The 20,318-nt window shown below is 43.5% G+C and overlaps 2 protein-coding genes across 28 annotated transcripts in view; one reads left to right on the top strand and one right to left on the bottom strand.

Annotated features, from left to right (window-relative positions):
• LOC125738091 (solute carrier family 22 member 7-like) overlaps positions 1-20,318 on the top strand; it is a 187,250-nt gene that overhangs the window by 30,085 nt on the left and 136,847 nt on the right. The window contains exon 11 of one of the 22 annotated variants that reach the window (XR_007396704.1): positions 12,968-13,111. The exons of 18 other annotated variants lie outside the window; for them this stretch is intronic. Coding sequence is in view for 2 of the 4 variants with exons in the window: in XM_049006674.1 (XP_048862631.1) it covers positions 12,968-12,998 (31 nt within the window). In the remaining 2 variants the exon portion in view is untranslated. Of the gene's footprint in view, positions 1-4,512; positions 4,657-12,967; positions 13,112-20,318 lie in introns of those variants that run through there. 3 more of the 22 variants (XR_007396705.1, XM_049006674.1, XM_049006675.1) reach the window with 3 other exon arrangements.
• The window catches only part of LOC125738092 (involucrin-like), a 60,395-nt gene that overhangs the window by 8,789 nt on the left and 31,288 nt on the right, over positions 1-20,318 (bottom strand). The window contains exon 1 of one of the 6 annotated variants that reach the window (XM_049006684.1): positions 17,494-17,852. The exons of 3 other annotated variants lie outside the window; for them this stretch is intronic. In XM_049006684.1, the coding sequence (XP_048862641.1) occupies positions 17,494-17,835 (342 nt within the window). In that variant the 5' untranslated portion in view covers positions 17,836-17,852. Of the gene's footprint in view, positions 1-562; positions 952-9,042; positions 9,410-17,493; positions 17,853-20,318 lie in introns of those variants that run through there. 2 more of the 6 variants (XM_049006685.1, XM_049006683.1) reach the window with 2 other exon arrangements.

The following is a 20,318-nucleotide window of genomic DNA, read 5'->3' as shown; positions in this document are numbered from 1 at the left end:
TACACTTCTCCGCCATTGCCTTACACTTCTCTGCCATTGCCTGGCTCTCCGCCGCCATTGCCTTTCTCTCCTCCTCCTCCATTGCCTTGCTCTCCTCCACCAATCCCTTGTACTTCTCCTCCACCAATCCCTTGTACTTCTCCTCCATTGCCTTGTACCCCTCCTCCATCGCCTTGTACTCCTCCATCATTGCCTTTCTCTCCTCCTCCATCATTGCCTTGCTCTCCTCCTCCATCATTGCCTTTCTCTTCTCCATCATTGCCCTGCACTCCTCCAACAATCCATTGAACTCCTCCACCAATCCCTTGCACTCCTCCTCTATTGCCTTGCACTCCTCCGCCATTGCCTGGCTCTCTTCCTCCAACACCTGGCTATCCTCCTCCACCATCACCACTGCCTGGCTCTCCTCCTCCTCCACCACCACTGCCTGGCTCTCCTCCTCCTCCACCACCACTGCCTGGCTCTCCTCCTCCACCACCACTGCCTGGCTCTCCTCCTCCTCCTCCACCATCACTGCCTGGCTCTCCTCCACCACCACCACCACTGCCTGGCTCTCCTCCACCACCACCACCACTGCCTGGCTCTCCTCCTCCTCCACCATCACTGCCTGGCTCTCCTCCTCCTCCACCATCACTGCCTGGCTTTCCTCCACCACCACCACTGCCTGGCTCTCCTCCTCCTCCACCACCACTGCCTGGCTCTCCTCCTCCTCCACCACCACTGCCTGGCTCTCCTCCTCCTCCACCACCACTGCCTGGCTCTCCTCCATTGCCTTTCTTCCTTTCCCTTTTTTTGCAAAATACTTCTTCAGCCAGGATTTCTTTTTCTTTCCTCCTTTGTCCTTCCCTTTTCTTTCCTCCTCTGTTTCTGTACCTTCCCCAGCGTCGTTTAGTACCGCTGGCGGCCTAATACAGTTAAGGAAACACCACTTCATCTTGAGATGCGTCACCGTCAATGTCTAGTTTGTTTTGAAGTGGTACTGGTGCCTACAGCTCAATTTATACCTTCAGAATGATGACATCAGTGTTGTCACGGTAACAATCTGTTCTAGAATTCTATTTGAAAAACAGCTGTAGGTGCCATATTTGGTCAGTGGTTCAATTTTTTTTAATTCTTTGCATTTTCAATATGCTTTATTCAGCTCATATTCTGCAGCATATATTGTATGAATTTCCATATTTACCTTAATTAGTTTAGGCGCAGATAATATTCTGTACTTGCAAACAATGCAGAAACCTACCAAACATTGCCGGGCCGTTCCTGTGCTCACAGAGCGTAGTGAGCTTTACTTTACTCAGGAGGAGGACAGGCTCACATTTTCTGACCGTGGCCATGCTGTGCTATATTGTGAAAGGTGCTGAACTTAGTGATGAGACAGTTAATACCCAGATTCTGGAGATCGCCTCCTCAAAGTGTGGCCCAGCGACTTCAAGCTGGGAATCGGGGCTTGCTAAGTTTATGCAATATCACGTGACCGATGACTTCCGATTCATCCTGAGGTGTAAGAGGCTTTGAATCCTGTTGGCTCTTCACAACTTTTATATACGTAAGTGAGATGATTCTAATTAGCAATGGTAGTGGAGGCCAGTTTTTAACCAAAGAACCAGCCGCCAGGTGATGGGTCACAGCAAGGAGGGGTATGGGGTTGGGTATCAGTGTTTGGGTACATTTAATGGAGGTGAGATAAAACATTTGGTAAGGTTTAGCAGCGTCTGTACTGTCCCTGCATTGTAGGCAGAGCTTTCTGGATAGATTCTGGACACACACACCCCTGTATTGGACAAATGGATTCAGAAAATGGATGGATGGATGGATGGATGGAATGCAGTGTTTTTCATGTGTTTTCATGAGTGGAAGAGAACTTTTACAGAACTGAGTATTTCAGTAAGTAGGAGAAAAATCCATTTTGGATTAATCTTATTGCCTGTATTTTTGCCCCTTATTTTGAGCTGTCCCGCGACCCAGTTGGATGAGCGGTTTGGAAGATGGATGGATGGATTTTGAGCTGTTTTAATGCTGCACTGTTCAGTTGCAAATGGTAGGTCCCTCTGAATCCCATCTTCGCATGTGCAAAGGACTGTGGGTGCATGCGAGACGAGAGCGCGCGGGAGAGCCTGAAGGAATTGGCAGCACGTCGGCGAGCTGCAGTTTATGTATGGTTAGTTTAGTTGTTCCTGGCAGTAAATACAGTCCCTGGTTTTTATGTATGCGTCACTGACGAATGTAAGTACTAAGTTTATTGATTATAAGTGATAAGTGCCGCTGTACTAATTTAGTTTACTTAATTGCGCGGGTAGGTTAACGTGACCTAGCTTGGGTACTGTTATAATTATCGCTGACGAGTGTTCCGTTGTATACCTCGGAAAGATTTTTGCGTTTATTTCCCGTCCAATCATTCCCTCTAATACGAATTGTTGCTAATGTAATGTATTGTTGTGGGTATAGCTGAACCTATCAATGTTAAGGCGAAATGGTACAATTATGCATTATGTTAGTGTATTATGGTAATAACCATTGTAAGCACTGTGGTAATTTGTTTTTGGTTATGGGTTATGGGTATGAGCCTGTGTAAAATACACGTTTTTTGCAAACTCCAGCCTGGCTCTTCCCTGTTTCTCATCGTTGAAGGGTTTCTTCCTTTTTTGGTCTATATCCTTCTTCTCTAAAGGTGATATGTTTACAGCACCAGGCCCCCAAGGTGCACTGTACGTGCCCTCCAGCTGTGCAGGCACAGGTGTGATCTATGTCTGCAGACGGACACTGTGACTTTCTGCTGTGACACTAAGGGACACGGGAAGGAGACACAAAGTCACGCTAAAAAAACTTGTGATGGTCACACCAGGCCTGGACATCCGTGTAATTCTGCGTCCCAAGAGCTTGTATGAATCAGTATTTGCAGAGGGAGCAGTGATGTGTTTGTGACACTACACTTCAGTAGTGACTGGATTACTGGGTGACTGCAAAGCTGCAGGTGGCCATAGCAGTAGACCATCCATCCATCTTCTATATCCACTCCTCCTATGCAGGATCCAGAGCCTAATCCTGGAAGCTACAAATCAGGGAATAACCCAGGACAGGGTTATTAACCCGATATAATGGTTTAGTTCGAGTACTGGGCCCACTCCTCTGATTCGAAGGAAGAGAAGTTTCTTATGAAGGATGCACACAGTCAAATCTACTCTCAGTGCATCTACTGGATCTGATGACCCCACGCCGATTGATCAGTCTTCCATAACTGCTTATCCACGGGCAATCAGAAGAGGAGATGTCGGAATCAGGTCAGGGTAGACTGCTAATATTTAATGCAGGAGCATGGAATCATTTACTAACAAGACTGATTGAGGAAGGAATTCCTTTGTCCCCTTAGGTGCGACACCGTGCTGAGATGCAGTCTGTGTTTTAAGAAAAATGACAAGCTCTGTGGGGCTGTGCATCTGTCGCAATTCTTTATTATACATTTTGCAAAAAGACACTTATACTAATATAACTGCATTACATATTCTACTGATATGGTGAGGAAAATACTTAGTTTTACTGAGATGAGCAGGATCAGAGAGGAGAGGCAAATGTGGAGGCAAAAACTATTAATTAATCTGAACATTACAGACCCAAAAAAGCACAAATATGTGACCGAGGATTATCTATCTATCTATCTATCTATCTATCATCGTGTGTATGTATATACATACATATAGCATAGAACAGGAAGAAATGAGATACAGTTGGGTAGATGCAGAAATTGCAGTACCTACTTTTGGCCACGAGATGGGAGCAAGAAAATATAAAAATTATTTTCCCACGGTGTACTATCAGCTTTGTGTGGTAATTATTTGTATTAAAAATACATTGGGCCAAGTCAAACTCAAATGTAGGTATTGCAATTTCATTTTTTTCGTACTCTTTATATTGCCGTCTTGTGGCAAAATTTGAATACTTCAGTTTTAAAACAATTAAATGATTTCTTCCCGAAATTGCAGTACCTACTTTTGGCCACGAGATGTTTCTTTGTTGTTTCTTTTAAAATGTATTGTGGTAATGTACGGAACTTAAAAAATTGAAAAACTTTGTCTCTGTCCAAATAATTATGGTTCTGACTGCAGCATTGGGAAATACTTTTTTCAGTACTTTTTTTTAACTACTTCATGTAGAACTTGCCCCTGGGCATATCTTAATATGTCCACTAGATGGCGGTCTAAGATTATTTGATTTGAGAATCTAGCCATCATTTTTGCAACTGATGAAAAAGATATATACATAAGCTTCATAATTATTAATAATAATAAACAATTGTTCCATCCACCTCTTCCACTAGCTTATCCATGGGGCAATAAATAAATAAATGATATTAATAATGATGATGATGACTTTTGTTGTTGTTACTGCTGTTATTGTTACAGGGAGCATCATCCATAATAATCACCTCATCACCATAATGCATTTGATAAAGCTCTAATATTTGTAGTGGCAATAACAATAATGAAACTGCATTAAAGTCAGTGAATTCTCTTTCAGGACACAGAGCCATAAATTCCAGAGTGTTTGACAGTAGCAGAGCTATTCAGCATATTTCACTATGGCACGCACAAACACTTTTGGCCAGAGCAACAGTGGTGCTTCAGATGAATCTCCCAATATGCCTGTCTACAGAAAGGTAAGGCACTGCAACAGAACCAAGACAAGAATATGAATTGTGTGCTTCAGTACGTTTGAGAAATGCTAAATAAACTGCCCATTTATTAGGACATCAGAAGTGTTTCAAGAGTAAACTGGCTGACAAAAAATCTCAACTTTTCATTCTTCAGCTCGAGGATGTAGTAACACAAATGCAAGATTAAAAAAATGGAATTCTTTTCGAACAGTGAAAAGCTTTTTATCCAAGACCCCGAGTGTTTTTTTCTGGTAAGACTATTAATATTTAGCCTTAAACAAGTATAAATTAGCTTGTTTTTTATTTATGAATGATTGTGCTTTTACTGCATTTTGCCTGCATTTACATAAAATATTTTGTTTTTATACTATTATAAGATTTAATGGAGGTGAGATAGGAATATAACAATGAAAAGATACAAACATCAGGATTTTACAGGGCATATTTAGGGATTTGCAATCAAGTTCTCCAGAATTTTACAAAAATACCCAGAGGATGACATTCAGCGCCAGTACTGGCAGCAAACAGCCATTCAGCCCCAGTGTCCTGCCTTCCGAGTCAGACGGCCATGCTTATCATTTGACACATGGTGAGACTTCTGCTAGATCACTGTTATCCAAATACGTTGCCCATTCATTTCTGAAATAATTAATAAAATCTTGATCTTGATCCAGTTCCTGCTCGGTGGTGTGACTCTGTCCTTAACTAAAGAGATAGACAACGGTGAACTCTCATCCAACAGACCATCCAAACCATTTTTCAATTGCACAATGGTAGGAGCCAGGTAGCCGAGGAATGTGTTTTTTTCCCCCTGAAGGATGTTCAGAGCACATGCCAAGGGACCCATCACACTCACAAACTTGTTGAAGTCTATTTCCTCTGGAGTGAATCGACGAAGCCCAAACTCATCACAGATGGTGTGCAGAAGGAGTCTGTCATACTCAGGAGTGGCATCCAATGGCACTGTTAGATTGCTGGTCTGGGGAGTCAAGGTGGCTATGTGAGCCAGGCGCTGCATTGAGAGGAACATAGAATTCCAACGTGTGTCGTTCGGAGTGACAAAGCCAATCTTTAGCTTTTCCTCAACAAAATCTGAGGCTTTCGCACTCCTTTTCACCCTATTCCACAGAGCAAGGGCTGCTGATCTCCTGAGTGACACATCATTTTTATCAAGCCAATGAATTGTGATGCCCATGAATCCTTTGTTGACAGCTGACCAGCAGTCAGCTGTTGTGCATACAAAGTCAAGCTCAGCAAGTTCAGCTTTTAAATTACTGATAACCTCAATGAATTCCTTATTCAGTAGTCCCTGCACCTGTCTTCTTGAGGGCACATGTCTGCCTGGTTGCAAACCAGTTACTAGTTTTATGAAGGAGGGTTTTTCAACCTTACTCAGTGGCTGTAAATCTCCAACAATGTAGTCTATTATTAATCTGTCTACCTGTTGCTGGGAGATTATACCCCTGAAGGCAGCAGGCAGTGTGACTTGAGTCGTTTGGGGACTTTGGCTGGGGGTTTTGCCCTTCCCCCTATGACCTTGAAGGGCTTGCGTATATGCTGGACGAATGCTTCAACTCAACGTGTCTTTTCAAATTGGAAAATGAGGTCATTGATGTTCTAACTTGTTTTTTCAGCGCAGGTGGACAAAGCTTGCACAGAAAGGTTAGGTTTTTACCGTCAGAGTCTCTGTGAGACAGTGTGTAAAATGCCCGTAAGTTGTCAAAGTTACAGCCAGCATCATCCGTGTTTTCTGTGCCAGCTCCACTGGTGGTTGAGCTTTCCTCCTCTGCGCTTGCCATGGTTACTGCTGCAGCAGTTCGCTTCGCGCTCATGCGTTGCCAAGGCTGTGCCCTTTGAGATGTGTGTGTGTGTGCATTATGGGAAACGTAGTGTGAAGCTAAAGACATTAGATTCGACTGTCCTTGGCTTCACACTACATTACCCAAGATGCACTGCACACAAGCGCTGAGCGAGAGTCAGCCTGTGCATTTTATTTTTAGAGCGGAGGAGCCCTTCGCTAGTGCTTGAGTGACAACGCAACATGCTGTTTAAATGTGTGAGTCGACCTTGTCACTCGACTCATCAGGTGAAAATAAATCCCGATGTTTAATTGCATTCTAACAGTGAACGACGTCTACGCCGTTCATCACACATAAAATTCACGTTCAAGTTCTTGATTTACTAATAAGTTGCGTTCAGTTCAAAGTTCACTGAAATATGAACGTGTTCAATGAACGCGTTCTTTTGAACTCGTTCATGCACAACACTGCTGATTTCCCCATAGCAATTCTGTCGAAGCACTCATCTAGAAATTTTTCTAAACTGTTCAGAATTTCACTGTGCTCCAGGATGCTAAAGTTTTTTTTTTTTTTTTTTTTTTTACGGATACAACTAAAATTTATTTGATTACCTTTAAGGTTGTCTAGAGATAAATTGGCGTAAGAAGAATCCGATTGATAAAATTTGTGCAGTCAACTGCGCACCGCCATGTTCAATATTGCCGTGATTCTCGTCGAGGTCTCGCGTTGTTACAGCATAGCCGTCACACTAACTCACTAGAGTTGAGCTGTATTTTCTTCATTCTTAATTGATTGATTTTAGATATTTGTAATAAAGTGGATTGCATTTTATTTTTACGTGCCTCTTTGTTATTGTCCCTTTGCGGGGCGGGTTCGAACTTAGCCACGTTACAGAAGGAACATTAGGGGTTCCTACTGCCCTTACCAGGAGGCAGCGTGGTCAGAGAGCAGTGTGGGTATTCTGTGCTTTGGGCACCACAAGAAAGCACCGACATGTTCTAAAGAAACTTTAGCGGTATTTTAAAAGAAAAAAAAAGAATCAAGGAATAACCCAGTTAATTCTTGTTTAAATAAATTAACGCAAGAGTGTCGGCTCTTTGAAGAAAATACCATGTGGCTCTACGCGCATGCGCTACATGAGAGCGAGCCAGAGAGGAAAGCGCACGCGCTCACTTAAACAAGAATTTACCGCGTTATTCCTTGATTCTTGTTGAAATGCTTAGAGCGTTTTACTTTATTATTCACATTGGCAGAAAAATGCTTCATTACTTAAACCCCTATAACCATAACGTTTTTTATTTGAAATAGGCGCTCCGCTGGTGTCTATCATTTGGACCGCGTTCACAGACCTGCCGATTATGGCCGAACTCTGGGACTCGGTCATTTCGCCTTCTGGCCTATTTCTTCTAAAGGTTTGCTGTTCAAATGCTTTCTTCAACCTAACACTGATAAATACCGCTAAAGTTTTAAACATTTTGGTGCTTTCTTTTAAAATACGCCGTGGCGCTTGTGCCTACTCCTAACACATGGCTGCGGCCGGACGGGTCCCCGCTGGACGTGTACCTTACATTCATCCCGTTATGTTTTATTCCTTAAAAACGTAATTAAAATTACAACGTAAATACATGTAACGTATTTTCATTCTATTAACGTTTAAAGGCAACCCTTATCACCCAAACCATATGGCCCCTATCGGCAACGCGTAATAGACATTTGGAATATTCCTGACATTTAACATCACCTACTCACATTCAATTGAAAACACCTGTCTCTTCTTCGTTTTAAATGCTTTATTTACAAGTATATACATAGTTAAGTAGTACTGATTGAACATAGAACATATTGACTGTCTCGTCCATTACTGGCTTCCTCATCTTGCATCATTTTCTTCCTTGCCTTGTACTCCTCCTCCAATCCCTTGCACTCCTCCTCCATTGTCAAAGTCAAAGCCTTGCTCTCCTCCTCCTCCATTGCCTTGCTCTCCTCCAACAATCCCTTGCACTCCTCCGCCATTGCCTTGCACTCCTCCGCCATTGCCTGGCTCTCCTCTGCCATTGCCTTACACTTCTCCGCCATTGCCTTACACTTCTCTGCCATTTCCTGGCTCTCCGCCGCCATTGCCTTTCTCTCCTCCTCCTCCATTGCCTTGCTCTCCTCCACCAATCCCTTGTACTTCTCCTCCACCAATCCCTTGTACTTCTCCTCCATTGCCTTGTACCCCTCCTCCATCGCCTTGTACTCCTCCATCATTGCCTTTCTCTCCTCCTCCATCATTGCCTTGCTCTCCTCCTCCATCATTGCCTTTCTCTTCTCCATCATTGCCCTGCACTTCTCCAACAATCCATTGAACTCCTCCACCAATCCCTTGCACTCCTCCTCTATTGCCTTGCACTCCTCCGCCATTGCCTGGCTCTCTTCCTCCAACACCTGGCTATCCTCCTCCACCATCACCACTGCCTGGCTCTCCTCCTCCTCCACCACCACTGCCTGGCTCTCCTCCTCCTCCACCACCACTGCCTGGCTCTCCTCCTCCACCACCACTGCCTGGCTCTCCTCCTCCTCCTCCTCCACCATCACTGCCTGGCTCTCCTCCACCACCACCACCACTGCCTGGCTCTCCTCCTCCTCCACCATCACTGCCTGGCTCTCCTCCTCCTCCACCATCACTGCCTGGCTTTCCTCCACCACCACCACTGCCTGGCTCTCCTCCTCCTCCACCACCACTGCCTGGCTCTCCTCCTCCACCACCACTGCCTGGCTCTCCTCCATTGCCTTTCTTCCTTTCCCTTTTTTTGCAAAATACTTTTTCAGCCAGGATTTCTTTTTCTTTCCTCCTTTGTCCTTCCCTTTTCTTTCCTCCTCTGTTTCTGTACCTTCCCCAGCGTCGTTTAGTACCGCTGGCGGCCTAATACAGTTAAGGAAACACCACTTCATCTTGAGATGCGTCACCGTCAATGTCTAGTTTGTTTTGAAGTGGTACTGGTGCCTACAGCTCAATTTATACCTTCAGAATGATGACATCAGTGTTGTCACGGTAACAATCTGTTCTAGAATTCTATTTGAAAAACAGCTGTAGGTGCCATATTTGGTCAGTGGTTCAATTTTTTTTAATTCTTTGCATTTTCAATATGCTTTATTCAGCTCATATTCTGCAGCATATATTGTATGAATTTCCATATTTACCTTAATTAGTTTAGGCGCAGATAATATTCTGTACTTGCAAACAATGCAGAAACCTACCAAACATTGCCGGGCCGTTCCTGTGCTCACAGAGCGTAGTGAGCTTTACTTTACTCAGGAGGAGGACAGGCTCACATTTTCTGACCGTGGCCATGCTGTGCTATATTGTGAAAGGTGCTGAACTTAGTGATGAGACAGTTAATACCCAGATTCTGGAGATCGCCTCCTCAAAGTGTGGCCCAGCGACTTCAAGCTGGGAATCGGGGCTTGCTAAGTTTATGCAATATCACGTGACCGATGACTTCCGATTCATCCTGAGGTGTAAGAGGCTTTGAATCCTGTTGGCTCTTCACAACTTTTATATACGTAAGTGAGATGATTCTAATTAGCAATGGTAGTGGAGGCCAGTTTTTAACCAAAGAACCAGCCGCCAGGTGATGGGTCACAGCAAGGAGGGGTATGGGGTTGGGTATCAGTGTTTGGGTACATTTAATGGAGGTGAGATAAAACATTTGGTAAGGTTTAGCAGCGTCTGTACTGTCCCTGCATTGTAGGCAGAGCTTTCTGGATAGATTCTGGACACACACACCCCTGTATTGGACAAATGGATTCAGAAAATGGATGGATGGATGGATGGATGGAATGCAGTGTTTTTCATGTGTTTTCATGAGTGGAAGAGAACTTTTACAGAACTGAGTATTTCAGTAAGTAGGAGAAAAATCCATTTTGGATTAATCTTATTGCCTGTATTTTTGCCCCTTATTTTGAGCTGTCCCGCGACCCAGTTGGATGAGCGGTTTGGAAGATGGATGGATGGATGGATTTTGAGCTGTTTTAATGCTGCACTGTTCAGTTGCAAATGGTAGGTCCCTCTGAATCCCATCTTCGCATGTGCAAAGGACTGTGGGTGCATGCGAGACGAGAGCGCGCGGGAGAGCCTGAAGGAATTGGCAGCACGTCGGCGAGCTGCAGTTTATGTATGGTTAGTTTAGTTGTTCCTGGCAGTAAATACAGTCCCTGGTTTTTATGTATGCGTCACTGACGAATGTAAGTACTAAGTTTATTGATTATAAGTGATAAGTGCCGCTGTACTAATTTAGTTTACTTAATTGCGCGGGTAGGTTAACGTGACCTAGCTTGGGTACTGTTATAATTATCGCTGACGAGTGTTCCGTTGTATACCTCGGAAAGATTTTTGCGTTTATTTCCCGTCCAATCATTCCCTCTAATACGAATTGTTGCTAATGTAATGTATTGTTGTGGGTATAGCTGAACCTATCAATGTTAAGGCGAAATGGTACAATTATGCATTATGTTAGTGTATTATGGTAATAACCATTGTAAGCACTGTGGTAATTTGTTTTTGGTTATGGGTTATGGGTATGAGCCTGTGTAAAATACACGTTTTTTGCAAACTCCAGCCTGGCTCTTCCCTGTTTCTCATCGTTGAAGGGTTTCTTCCTTTTTTGGTCTATATCCTTCTTCTCTAAAGGTGATATGTTTACAGCACCAGGCCCCCAAGGTGCACTGTACGTGCCCTCCAGCTGTGCAGGCACAGGTGTGATCTATGTCTGCAGACGGACACTGTGACTTTCTGCTGTGACACTAAGGGACACGGGAAGGAGACACAAAGTCACGCTAAAAAAACTTGTGATGGTCACACCAGGCCTGGACATCCGTGTAATTCTGCGTCCCAAGAGCTTGTATGAATCAGTATTTGCAGAGGGAGCAGTGATGTGTTTGTGACACTACACTTCAGTAGTGACTGGATTACTGGGTGACTGCAAAGCTGCAGGTGGCCATAGCAGTAGACCATCCATCCATCTTCTATATCCACTCCTCCTATGCAGGATCCAGAGCCTAATCCTGGAAGCTACAAATCAGGGAATAACCCAGGACAGGGTTATTAACCCGATATAATGGTTTAGTTCGAGTACTGGGCCCACTCCTCTGATTCGAAGGAAGAGAAGTTTCTTATGAAGGATGCACACAGTCAAATCTACTCTCAGTGCATCTACTGGATCTGATGACCCCACGCCGATTGATCAGTCTTCCATAACTGCTTATCCACGGGCAATCAGAAGAGGAGATGTCGGAATCAGGTCAGGGTAGACTGCTAATATTTAATGCAGGAGCATGGAATCATTTACTAACAAGACTGATTGAGGAAGGAATTCCTTTGTCCCCTTAGGTGCGACACCGTGCTGAGATGCAGTCTGTGTTTTAAGAAAAATGACAAGCTCTGTGGGGCTGTGCATCTGTCGCAATTCTTTATTATACATTTTGCAAAAAGACACTTATACTAATATAACTGCATTACATATTCTACTGATATGGTGAGGAAAATACTTAGTTTTACTGAGATGAGCAGGATCAGAGAGGAGAGGCAAATGTGGAGGCAAAAACTATTAATTAATCTGAACATTACAGACCCAAAAAAGCACAAATATGTGACCGAGGATTATCTATCTATCTATCTATCTATCTATCTATCATCGTGTGTATGTATATACATACATATAGCATAGAACAGGAAGAAATGAGATACAGTTGGGTAGATGCAGAAATTGCAGTACCTACTTTTGGCCACGAGATGGGAGCAAGAAAATATAAAAATTATTTTCCCACGGTGTACTATCAGCTTTGTGTGGTAATTATTTGTATTAAAAATACATTGGGCCAAGTCAAACTCAAATGTAGGTATTGCAATTTCATTTTTTTCGTACTCTTTATATTGCCGTCTTGTGGCAAAATTTGAATACTTCAGTTTTAAAACAATTAAATGATTTCTTCCCGAAATTGCAGTACCTACTTTTGGCCACGAGATGTTTCTTTGTTGTTTCTTTTAAAATGTATTGTGGTAATGTACGGAACTTAAAAAATTGAAAAACTTTGTCTCTGTCCAAATAATTATGGTTCTGACTGCAGCATTGGGAAATACTTTTTTCAGTACTTTTTTTTAACTACTTCATGTAGAACTTGCCCCTGGGCATATCTTAATATGTCCACTAGATGGCGGTCTAAGATTATTTGATTTGAGAATCTAGCCATCATTTTTGCAACTGATGAAAAAGATATATACATAAGCTTCATAATTATTAATAATAATAAACAATTGTTCCATCCACCTCTTCCACTAGCTTATCCATGGGGCAATAAATAAATAAATGATATTAATAATGATGATGATGACTTTTGTTGTTGTTACTGCTGTTATTGTTACAGGGAGCATCATCCATAATAATCACCTCATCACCATAATGCATTTGATAAAGCTCTAATATTTGTAGTGGCAATAACAATAATGAAACTGCATTAAAGTCAGTGAATTCTCTTTCAGGACACAGAGCCATAAATTCCAGAGTGTTTGACAGTAGCAGAGCTATTCAGCATATTTCACTATGGCACGCACAAACACTTTTGGCCAGAGCAACAGTGGTGCTTCAGATGAATCTCCCAATATGCCTGTCTACAGAAAGGTAAGGCACTGCAACAGAACCAAGACAAGAATATGAATTGTGTGCTTCAGTACGTTTGAGAAATGCTAAATAAACTGCCCATTTATTAGGACATCAGAAGTGTTTCAAGAGTAAACTGGCTGACAAAAAATCTCAACTTTTCATTCTTCAGCTCGAGGATGTAGTAACACAAATGCAAGATTAAAAAAATGGAATTCTTTTCGAACAGTGAAAAGCTTTTTATCCAAGACCCCGAGTGTTTTTTTCTGGTAAGACTATTAATATTTAGCCTTAAACAAGTATAAATTAGCTTGTTTTTTATTTATGAATGATTGTGCTTTTACTGCATTTTGCCTGCATTTACATAAAATATTTTGTTTTTATACTATTATAAGATTTAATGGAGGTGAGATAGGAATATAACAATGAAAAGATACAAACATCAGGATTTTACAGGGCATATTTAGGGATTTGCAATCAAGTTCTCCAGAATTTTACAAAAATACCCAGAGGATGACATTCAGCGCCAGTACTGGCAGCAAACAGCCATTCAGCCCCAGTGTCCTGCCTTCCGAGTCAGACGGCCATGCTTATCATTTGACACATGGTGAGACTTCTGCTAGATCACTGTTATCCAAATACGTTGCCCATTCATTTCTGAAATAATTAATAAAATCTTGATCTTGATCCAGTTCCTGCTCGGTGGTGTGACTCTGTCCTTAACTAAAGAGATAGACAACGGTGAACTCTCATCCAACAGACCATCCAAACCATTTTTCAATTGCACAATGGTAGGAGCCAGGTAGCCGAGGAATGTGTTTTTTTCCCCCTGAAGGATGTTCAGAGCACATGCCAAGGGACCCATCACACTCACAAACTTGTTGAAGTCTATTTCCTCTGGAGTGAATCGACGAAGCCCAAACTCATCACAGATGGTGTGCAGAAGGAGTCTGTCATACTCAGGAGTGGCATCCAATGGCACTGTTAGATTGCTGGTCTGGGGAGTCAAGGTGGCTATGTGAGCCAGGCGCTGCATTGAGAGGAACATAGAATTCCAACGTGTGTCGTTCGGAGTGACAAAGCCAATCTTTAGCTTTTCCTCAACAAAATCTGAGGCTTTCGCACTCCTTTTCACCCTATTCCACAGAGCAAGGGCTGCTGATCTCCTGAGTGACACATCATTTTTATCAAGCCAATGAATTGTGATGCCCATGAATCCTTTGTTGACAGCTGACCAGCAGTCAGCTGTTGTGCATACAAAGTCAAGCTCAGCAAGTTCAGCTTTTAAATTACTGATAACCTCAATGAATTCCTTATTCAGTAGTCCCTGCACCTGTCTTCTTGAGGGCACATGTCTGCCTGGTTGCAAACCAGTTACTAGTTTTATGAAGGAGGGTTTTTCAACCTTACTCAGTGGCTGTAAATCTCCAACAATGTAGTCTATTATTAATCTGTCTACCTGTTGCTGGGAGATTATACCCCTGAAGGCAGCAGGCAGTGTGACTTGAGTCGTTTGGGGACTTTGGCTGGGGGTTTTGCCCTTCCCCCTATGACCTTGAAGGGCTTGCGTATACGCTGGACGAATGCTTCAACTCAACGTGTCTTTTCAAATTGGAAAATGAGGTCATTGATGTTCTAACTTGTTTTTTCAGCGCAGGTGGACAAAGCTTGCACAGAAAGGTTAGGTTTTTACCGTCAGAGTCTCTGTGAGACAGTGTGTAAAATGCCCGTAAGTTGTCAAAGTTACAGCCAGCATCATCCGTGTTTTCTGTGCCAGCTCCACTGGTGGTTGAGCTTTCCTCCTCTGCGCTTGCCATGGTTACTGCTGCAGCAGTTCGCTTCGCGCTCATGCGTTGCCAAGGCTGTGCCCTTTGAGATGTGTGTGTGTGTGCATTATGGGAAACGTAGTGTGAAGCTAAAGACATTAGATTCGACTGTCCTTGGCTTCACACTACATTACCCAAGATGCACTGCACACAAGCGCTGAGCGAGAGTCAGCCTGTGCATTTTATTTTTAGAGCGGAGGAGCCCTTCGCTAGTGCTTGAGTGACAACGCAACATGCTGTTTAAATGTGTGAGTCGACCTTGTCACTCGACTCATCAGGTGAAAATAAATCCCGATGTTTAATTGCATTCTAACAGTGAACGACGTCTACGCCGTTCATCACACATAAAATTCACGTTCAAGTTCTTGATTTACTAATAAGTTGCGTTCAGTTCAAAGTTCACTGAAATATGAACGTGTTCAATGAACGCGTTCTTTTGAACTCGTTCATGCACAACACTGCTGATTTCCCCATAGCAATTCTGTCGAAGCACTCATCTAGAAATGTTTCTAAACTGTTCAGAATTTCACTGTGCTCCAGGATGCTAAAGTTTTTTTTTTTTTTTTTTTTTTACGGATACAACTAAAATTTATTTGATTACCTTTAAGGTTGTCTAGAGATAAATTGGCGTAAGAAGAATCCGATTGATAAAATTTGTGCAGTCAACTGCGCACCGCCATGTTCAATATTGCCGTGATTCTCGTCGAGGTCTCGCGTTGTTACAGCATAGCCGTCACACTAACTCACTAGAGTTGAGCTGTATTTTCTTCATTCTTAATTGATTGATTTTAGATATTTGTAATAAAGTGGATTGCATTTTATTTTTACGTGCCTCTTTGTTATTGTCCCTTTGCGGGGAGGGTTCGAACTTAGCCACGTTACAGAAGGAACATTAGGGGTTCCTACTGCCCTTACCAGGAGGCAGCGTGGTCAGAGAGCAGTGTGGGTATTCTGTGCTTTGGGCACCACAAGAAAGCACCGACATGTTCTAAAGAAACTTTAGCGGTATTTTAAAAGAACAAAAAAGAATCAAGGAATAACCCAGTTAATTCTTGTTTAAATAAATTAACGCAAGAGTGTCGGCTCTTTGAAGAAAATACCATGTGGCTCTACGCGCATGCGCTACATGAGAGCGAGCCAGAGAGGAAAGCGCACGCGCTCACTTAAACAAGAATTTACCGCGTTATTCCTTGATTCTTGTTGAAATGCTTAGAGCGTTTTACTTTATTATTCACATTGGCAGAAAAATGCTTCATTACTTAAACCCCTATAACCATAACGTTTTTTATTTGAAATAGGCGCTCCGCTGGTGTCTATCATTTGGACCGCGTTCACAGACCTGCCGATTATGGCCGAACTCTGGGACTCGGTCATTTCGCCTTCTGGCCTATTTCTTCTAAAGGTTTGCTGTTCAAATGCTTTCTTCAACCTAACACTGATAAATACCGCTAAAGTTTTAAACATTTTGGTGCTTTCTTTTAAAATACGCCGTGGCGCTTGTGCCTACTCCTAACACATGGCTGCGGCCGGACGGGTCCCCGCTGGACGTGTACCTTACATTCATCCCGTTATGTTTTATTCCTTAAAAACGTAATTAAAATTACAACGTAAATACATGTAACGTATTTTCATTCTATTAACGTTTAAAGGCAACCCTTATCACCCAAACCATATGGCCCCTATCGGCAACGCGTAATAGACATTTGGAATATTCCTGACATTTAACATCACCTACTCACATTCAATTGAAAACACCTGTCTCTTCTTCGTTTTAAATGCTTTATTTACAAGTATATACATAGTTAAGTAGTACTGATTAAACATAGAACATATTGACTGTCTCGTCCATTACTGGCTTCCTCATCTTGCATCATTTTCTTCCTTGCCTTGTACTCCTCCTCCAATCCCTTGCACTCCTCCTCCATTGTCAAAGTCAAAGCCTTGCTCTCCTCCTCCTCCATTGCCTTGCTCTCCTCCAACAATCCCTTGCACTCCTCCGCCATTGCCTTGCACTCCTCCGCCATTGCCTGGCTCTCCTCTGCCATTGCCTTACACTTCTCCGCCATTGCCTTACACTTCTCTGCCATTTCCTGGCTCTCCGCCGCCATTGCCTTTCTCTCCTCCTCCTCCATTGCCTTGCTCTCCTCCACCAATCCCTTGTACTTCTCCTCCACCAATCCCTTGTACTTCTCCTCCATTGCCTTGTACCCCTCCTCCATCGCCTTGTACTCCTCCATCATTGCCTTTCTCTCCTCCTCCATCATTGCCTTGCTCTCCTCCTCCATCATTGCCTTTCTCTTCTCCATCATTGCCCTGCACTCCTCCAACAATCCATTGAACTCCTCCACCAATCCCTTGCACTCCTCCTCTATTGCCTTGCACTCCTCCGCCATTGCCTGGCTCTCTTCCTCCAACACCTGGCTATCCTCCTCCACCATCACCACTGCCTGGCTCTCCTCCTCCTCCACCACCACTGCCTGGCTCTCCTCCTCCTCCACCACCACTGCCTGGCTCTCCTCCTCCACCACCACTGCCTGGCTCTCCTCCTCCTCCTCCACCATCACTGCCTGGCTCTCCTCCACCACCACCACCACTGCCTGGCTCTCCTCCTCCTCCACCATCACTGCCTGGCTCTCCTCCTCCTCCACCATCACTGCCTGGCTTTCCTCCACCACCACCACTGCCTGGCTCTCCTCCTCCTCCACCACCACTGCCTGGCTCTCCTCCTCCTCCACCACCACTGCCTGGCTCTCCTCCATTGCCTTTCTTCCTTTCCCTTTTTTTGCAAAATACTTCTTCAGCCAGGATTTCTTTTTCTTTCCTCCTTTGTCCTTCCCTTTTCTTTCCTCCTCTGTTTCTGTACCTTCCCCAGCGTCGTTTAGTACCGCTGGCGGCCTAATACAGTTAAGGAAACACCACTTCATCTTGAGATGCGTCACCGTCAATGTCTAGTTTGTTTTGAAGTGGTACTGGTGCCTACAGCTCAATTTATACCTTCAGAATGATGACATCAGTGTTGTCACGGTAACAATCTGTTCTAGAATTCTATTTGAAAAACAGCTGTAGGTGCCATATTTGGTCAGTGGTTCAATTTTTTTTAATTCTTTGCATTTTCAATATGCTTTATTCAGCTCATATTCTGCAGCATATATTGTATGAATTTCCATATTTACCTTAATTAGTTTAGGCGCAGATAATATTCTGTACTTGCAAACAATGCAGAAACCTACCAAACATTGCCGGGCCGTTCCTGTGCTCACAGAGCGTAGTGAGCTTTACTTTACTCAGGAGGAGGACAGGCTCACATTTTCTGACCGTGGCCATGCTGTGCTATATTGTGAAAGGTGCTGAACTTAGTGATGAGACAGTTAATACCCAGATTCTGGAGATCGCCTCCTCAAAGTGTGGCCCAGCGACTTCAAGCTGGGAATCGGGGCTTGCTAAGTTTATGCAATATCACGTGACCGATGACTTCCGATTCATCCTGAGGTGTAAGAGGCTTTGAATCCTGTTGGCTCTTCACAACTTTTATATACGTAAGTGAGATGATTCTAATTAGCAATGGTAGTGGAGGCCAGTTTTTAACCAAAGAACCAGCCGCCAGGTGATGGGTCACAGCAAGGAGGGGTATGGGGTTGGGTATCAGTGTTTGGGTACATTTAATGGAGGTGAGATAAAACATTTGGTAAGGTTTAGCAGCGTCTGTACTGTCCCTGCATTGTAGGCAGAGCTTTCTGGATAGATTCTGGACACACACACCCCTGTATTGGACAAATGGATTCAGAAAATGGATGGATGGATGGATGGATGGAATGCAGTGTTTTTCATGTGTTTTCATGAGTGGAAGAGAACTTTTACAGAACTGAGTATTTCAGTAAGTAGGAGAAAAATCCATTTTGGATTAATCTTATTGCCTGTATTTTTGCCCCTTATTTTGAGCTGTCCCGCGACCCAGTTGGATGAGCGGTTTGGAAGATGGATGGATGGATGGATTTTGAGCTGTTTTAATGCTGCACTGTTCAGTTGCAAATGGTAGGTCCCTCTGAATCCCATCTTCGCATGTGCAAAGGACTGTGGGTGCATGCGAGACGAGAGCGCGCGGGAGAGCCTGAAGGAATTGGCAGCACGTCGGCGAGCTGCAGTTTATGTATGGTTAGTTTAGTTGTTCCTGGCAGTAAATACAGTCCCTGGTTTTTATGTATGCGTCACTGACGAATGTAAGTACTAAGTTTATTGATTATAAGTGATAAGTGCCGCTGTACTAATTTAGTTTACTTAATTGCGCGGGTAGGTTAACGTGACCTAGCTTGGGTACTGTTATAATTATCGCTGACGAGTGTTCCGTTGTATACCTCGGAAAGATTTTTGCGTTTATTTCCCGTCCAATCATTCCCTCTAATACGAATTGTTGCTAATGTAATGTATTGTTGTGGGTATAGCTGAACCTATCAATGTTAAGGCGAAATGGTACAATTATGCATTATGTTAGTGTATTATGGTAATAACCATTGTAAGCACTGTGGTAATTTGTTTTTGGTTATGGGTTATGGGTATGAGCCTGTGTAAAATACACGTTTTTTGCAAACTCCAGCCTGGCTCTTCCCTGTTTCTCATCGTTGAAGGGTTTCTTCCTTTTTTGGTCTATATCCTTCTTCTCTAAAGGTAATATGTTTACAGCACCAGGCCCCCAAGGTGCACTGTACGTGCCCTCCAGCTGTGCAGGCACAGGTGTGATCTATGTCTGCAGACGGACACTGTGACTTTCTGCTGTGACACTAAGGGACACGGGAAGGAGACACAAAGTCACGCTAAAAAAACTTGTGATGGTCACACCAGGCCTGGACATCCGTGTAATTCTGCGTCCCAAGAGCTTGTATGAATCAGTATTTGCAGAGGGAGCAGTGATGTGTTTGTGACACTACACTTCAGTAGTGACTGGATTACTGGGTGACTGCAAAGCTGCAGGTGGCCATAGCAGTAGACCATCCATCCATCTTCTATATCCACTCCTCCTATGCAGGATCCAGAGCCTAATCCTGGAAGCTACAAATCAGGGAATAACCCAGGACAGGGTTATTAACCCGATATAATGGTTTAGTTCGAGTACTGGGCCCACTCCTCTGATTCGAAGGAAGAGAAGTTTCTTATGAAGGATGCACACAGTCAAATCTACTCTCAGTGCATCTACTGGATCTGATGACCCCACGCCGATTGATCAGTCTTCCATAACTGCTTATCCACGGGCAATCAGAAGAGGAGATGTCGGAATCAGGTCAGGGTAGACTGCTAATATTTAATGCAGGAGCATGGAATCATTTACTAACAAGACTGATTGAGGAAGGAATTCCTTTGTCCCCTTAGGTGCGACACCGTGCTGAGATGCAGTCTGTGTTTTAAGAAAAATGAC

The sequence above is a fragment of the Brienomyrus brachyistius genome, chromosome 3 (assembly GCF_023856365.1).
Source record: "Brienomyrus brachyistius isolate T26 chromosome 3, BBRACH_0.4, whole genome shotgun sequence".
NCBI lineage: Eukaryota > Metazoa > Chordata > Actinopteri > Osteoglossiformes > Mormyridae > Brienomyrus > Brienomyrus brachyistius.
The sequence above is the reverse complement of the archived record's forward strand: the minus strand, read 5'-3'. Positions and strand labels throughout refer to the sequence as shown.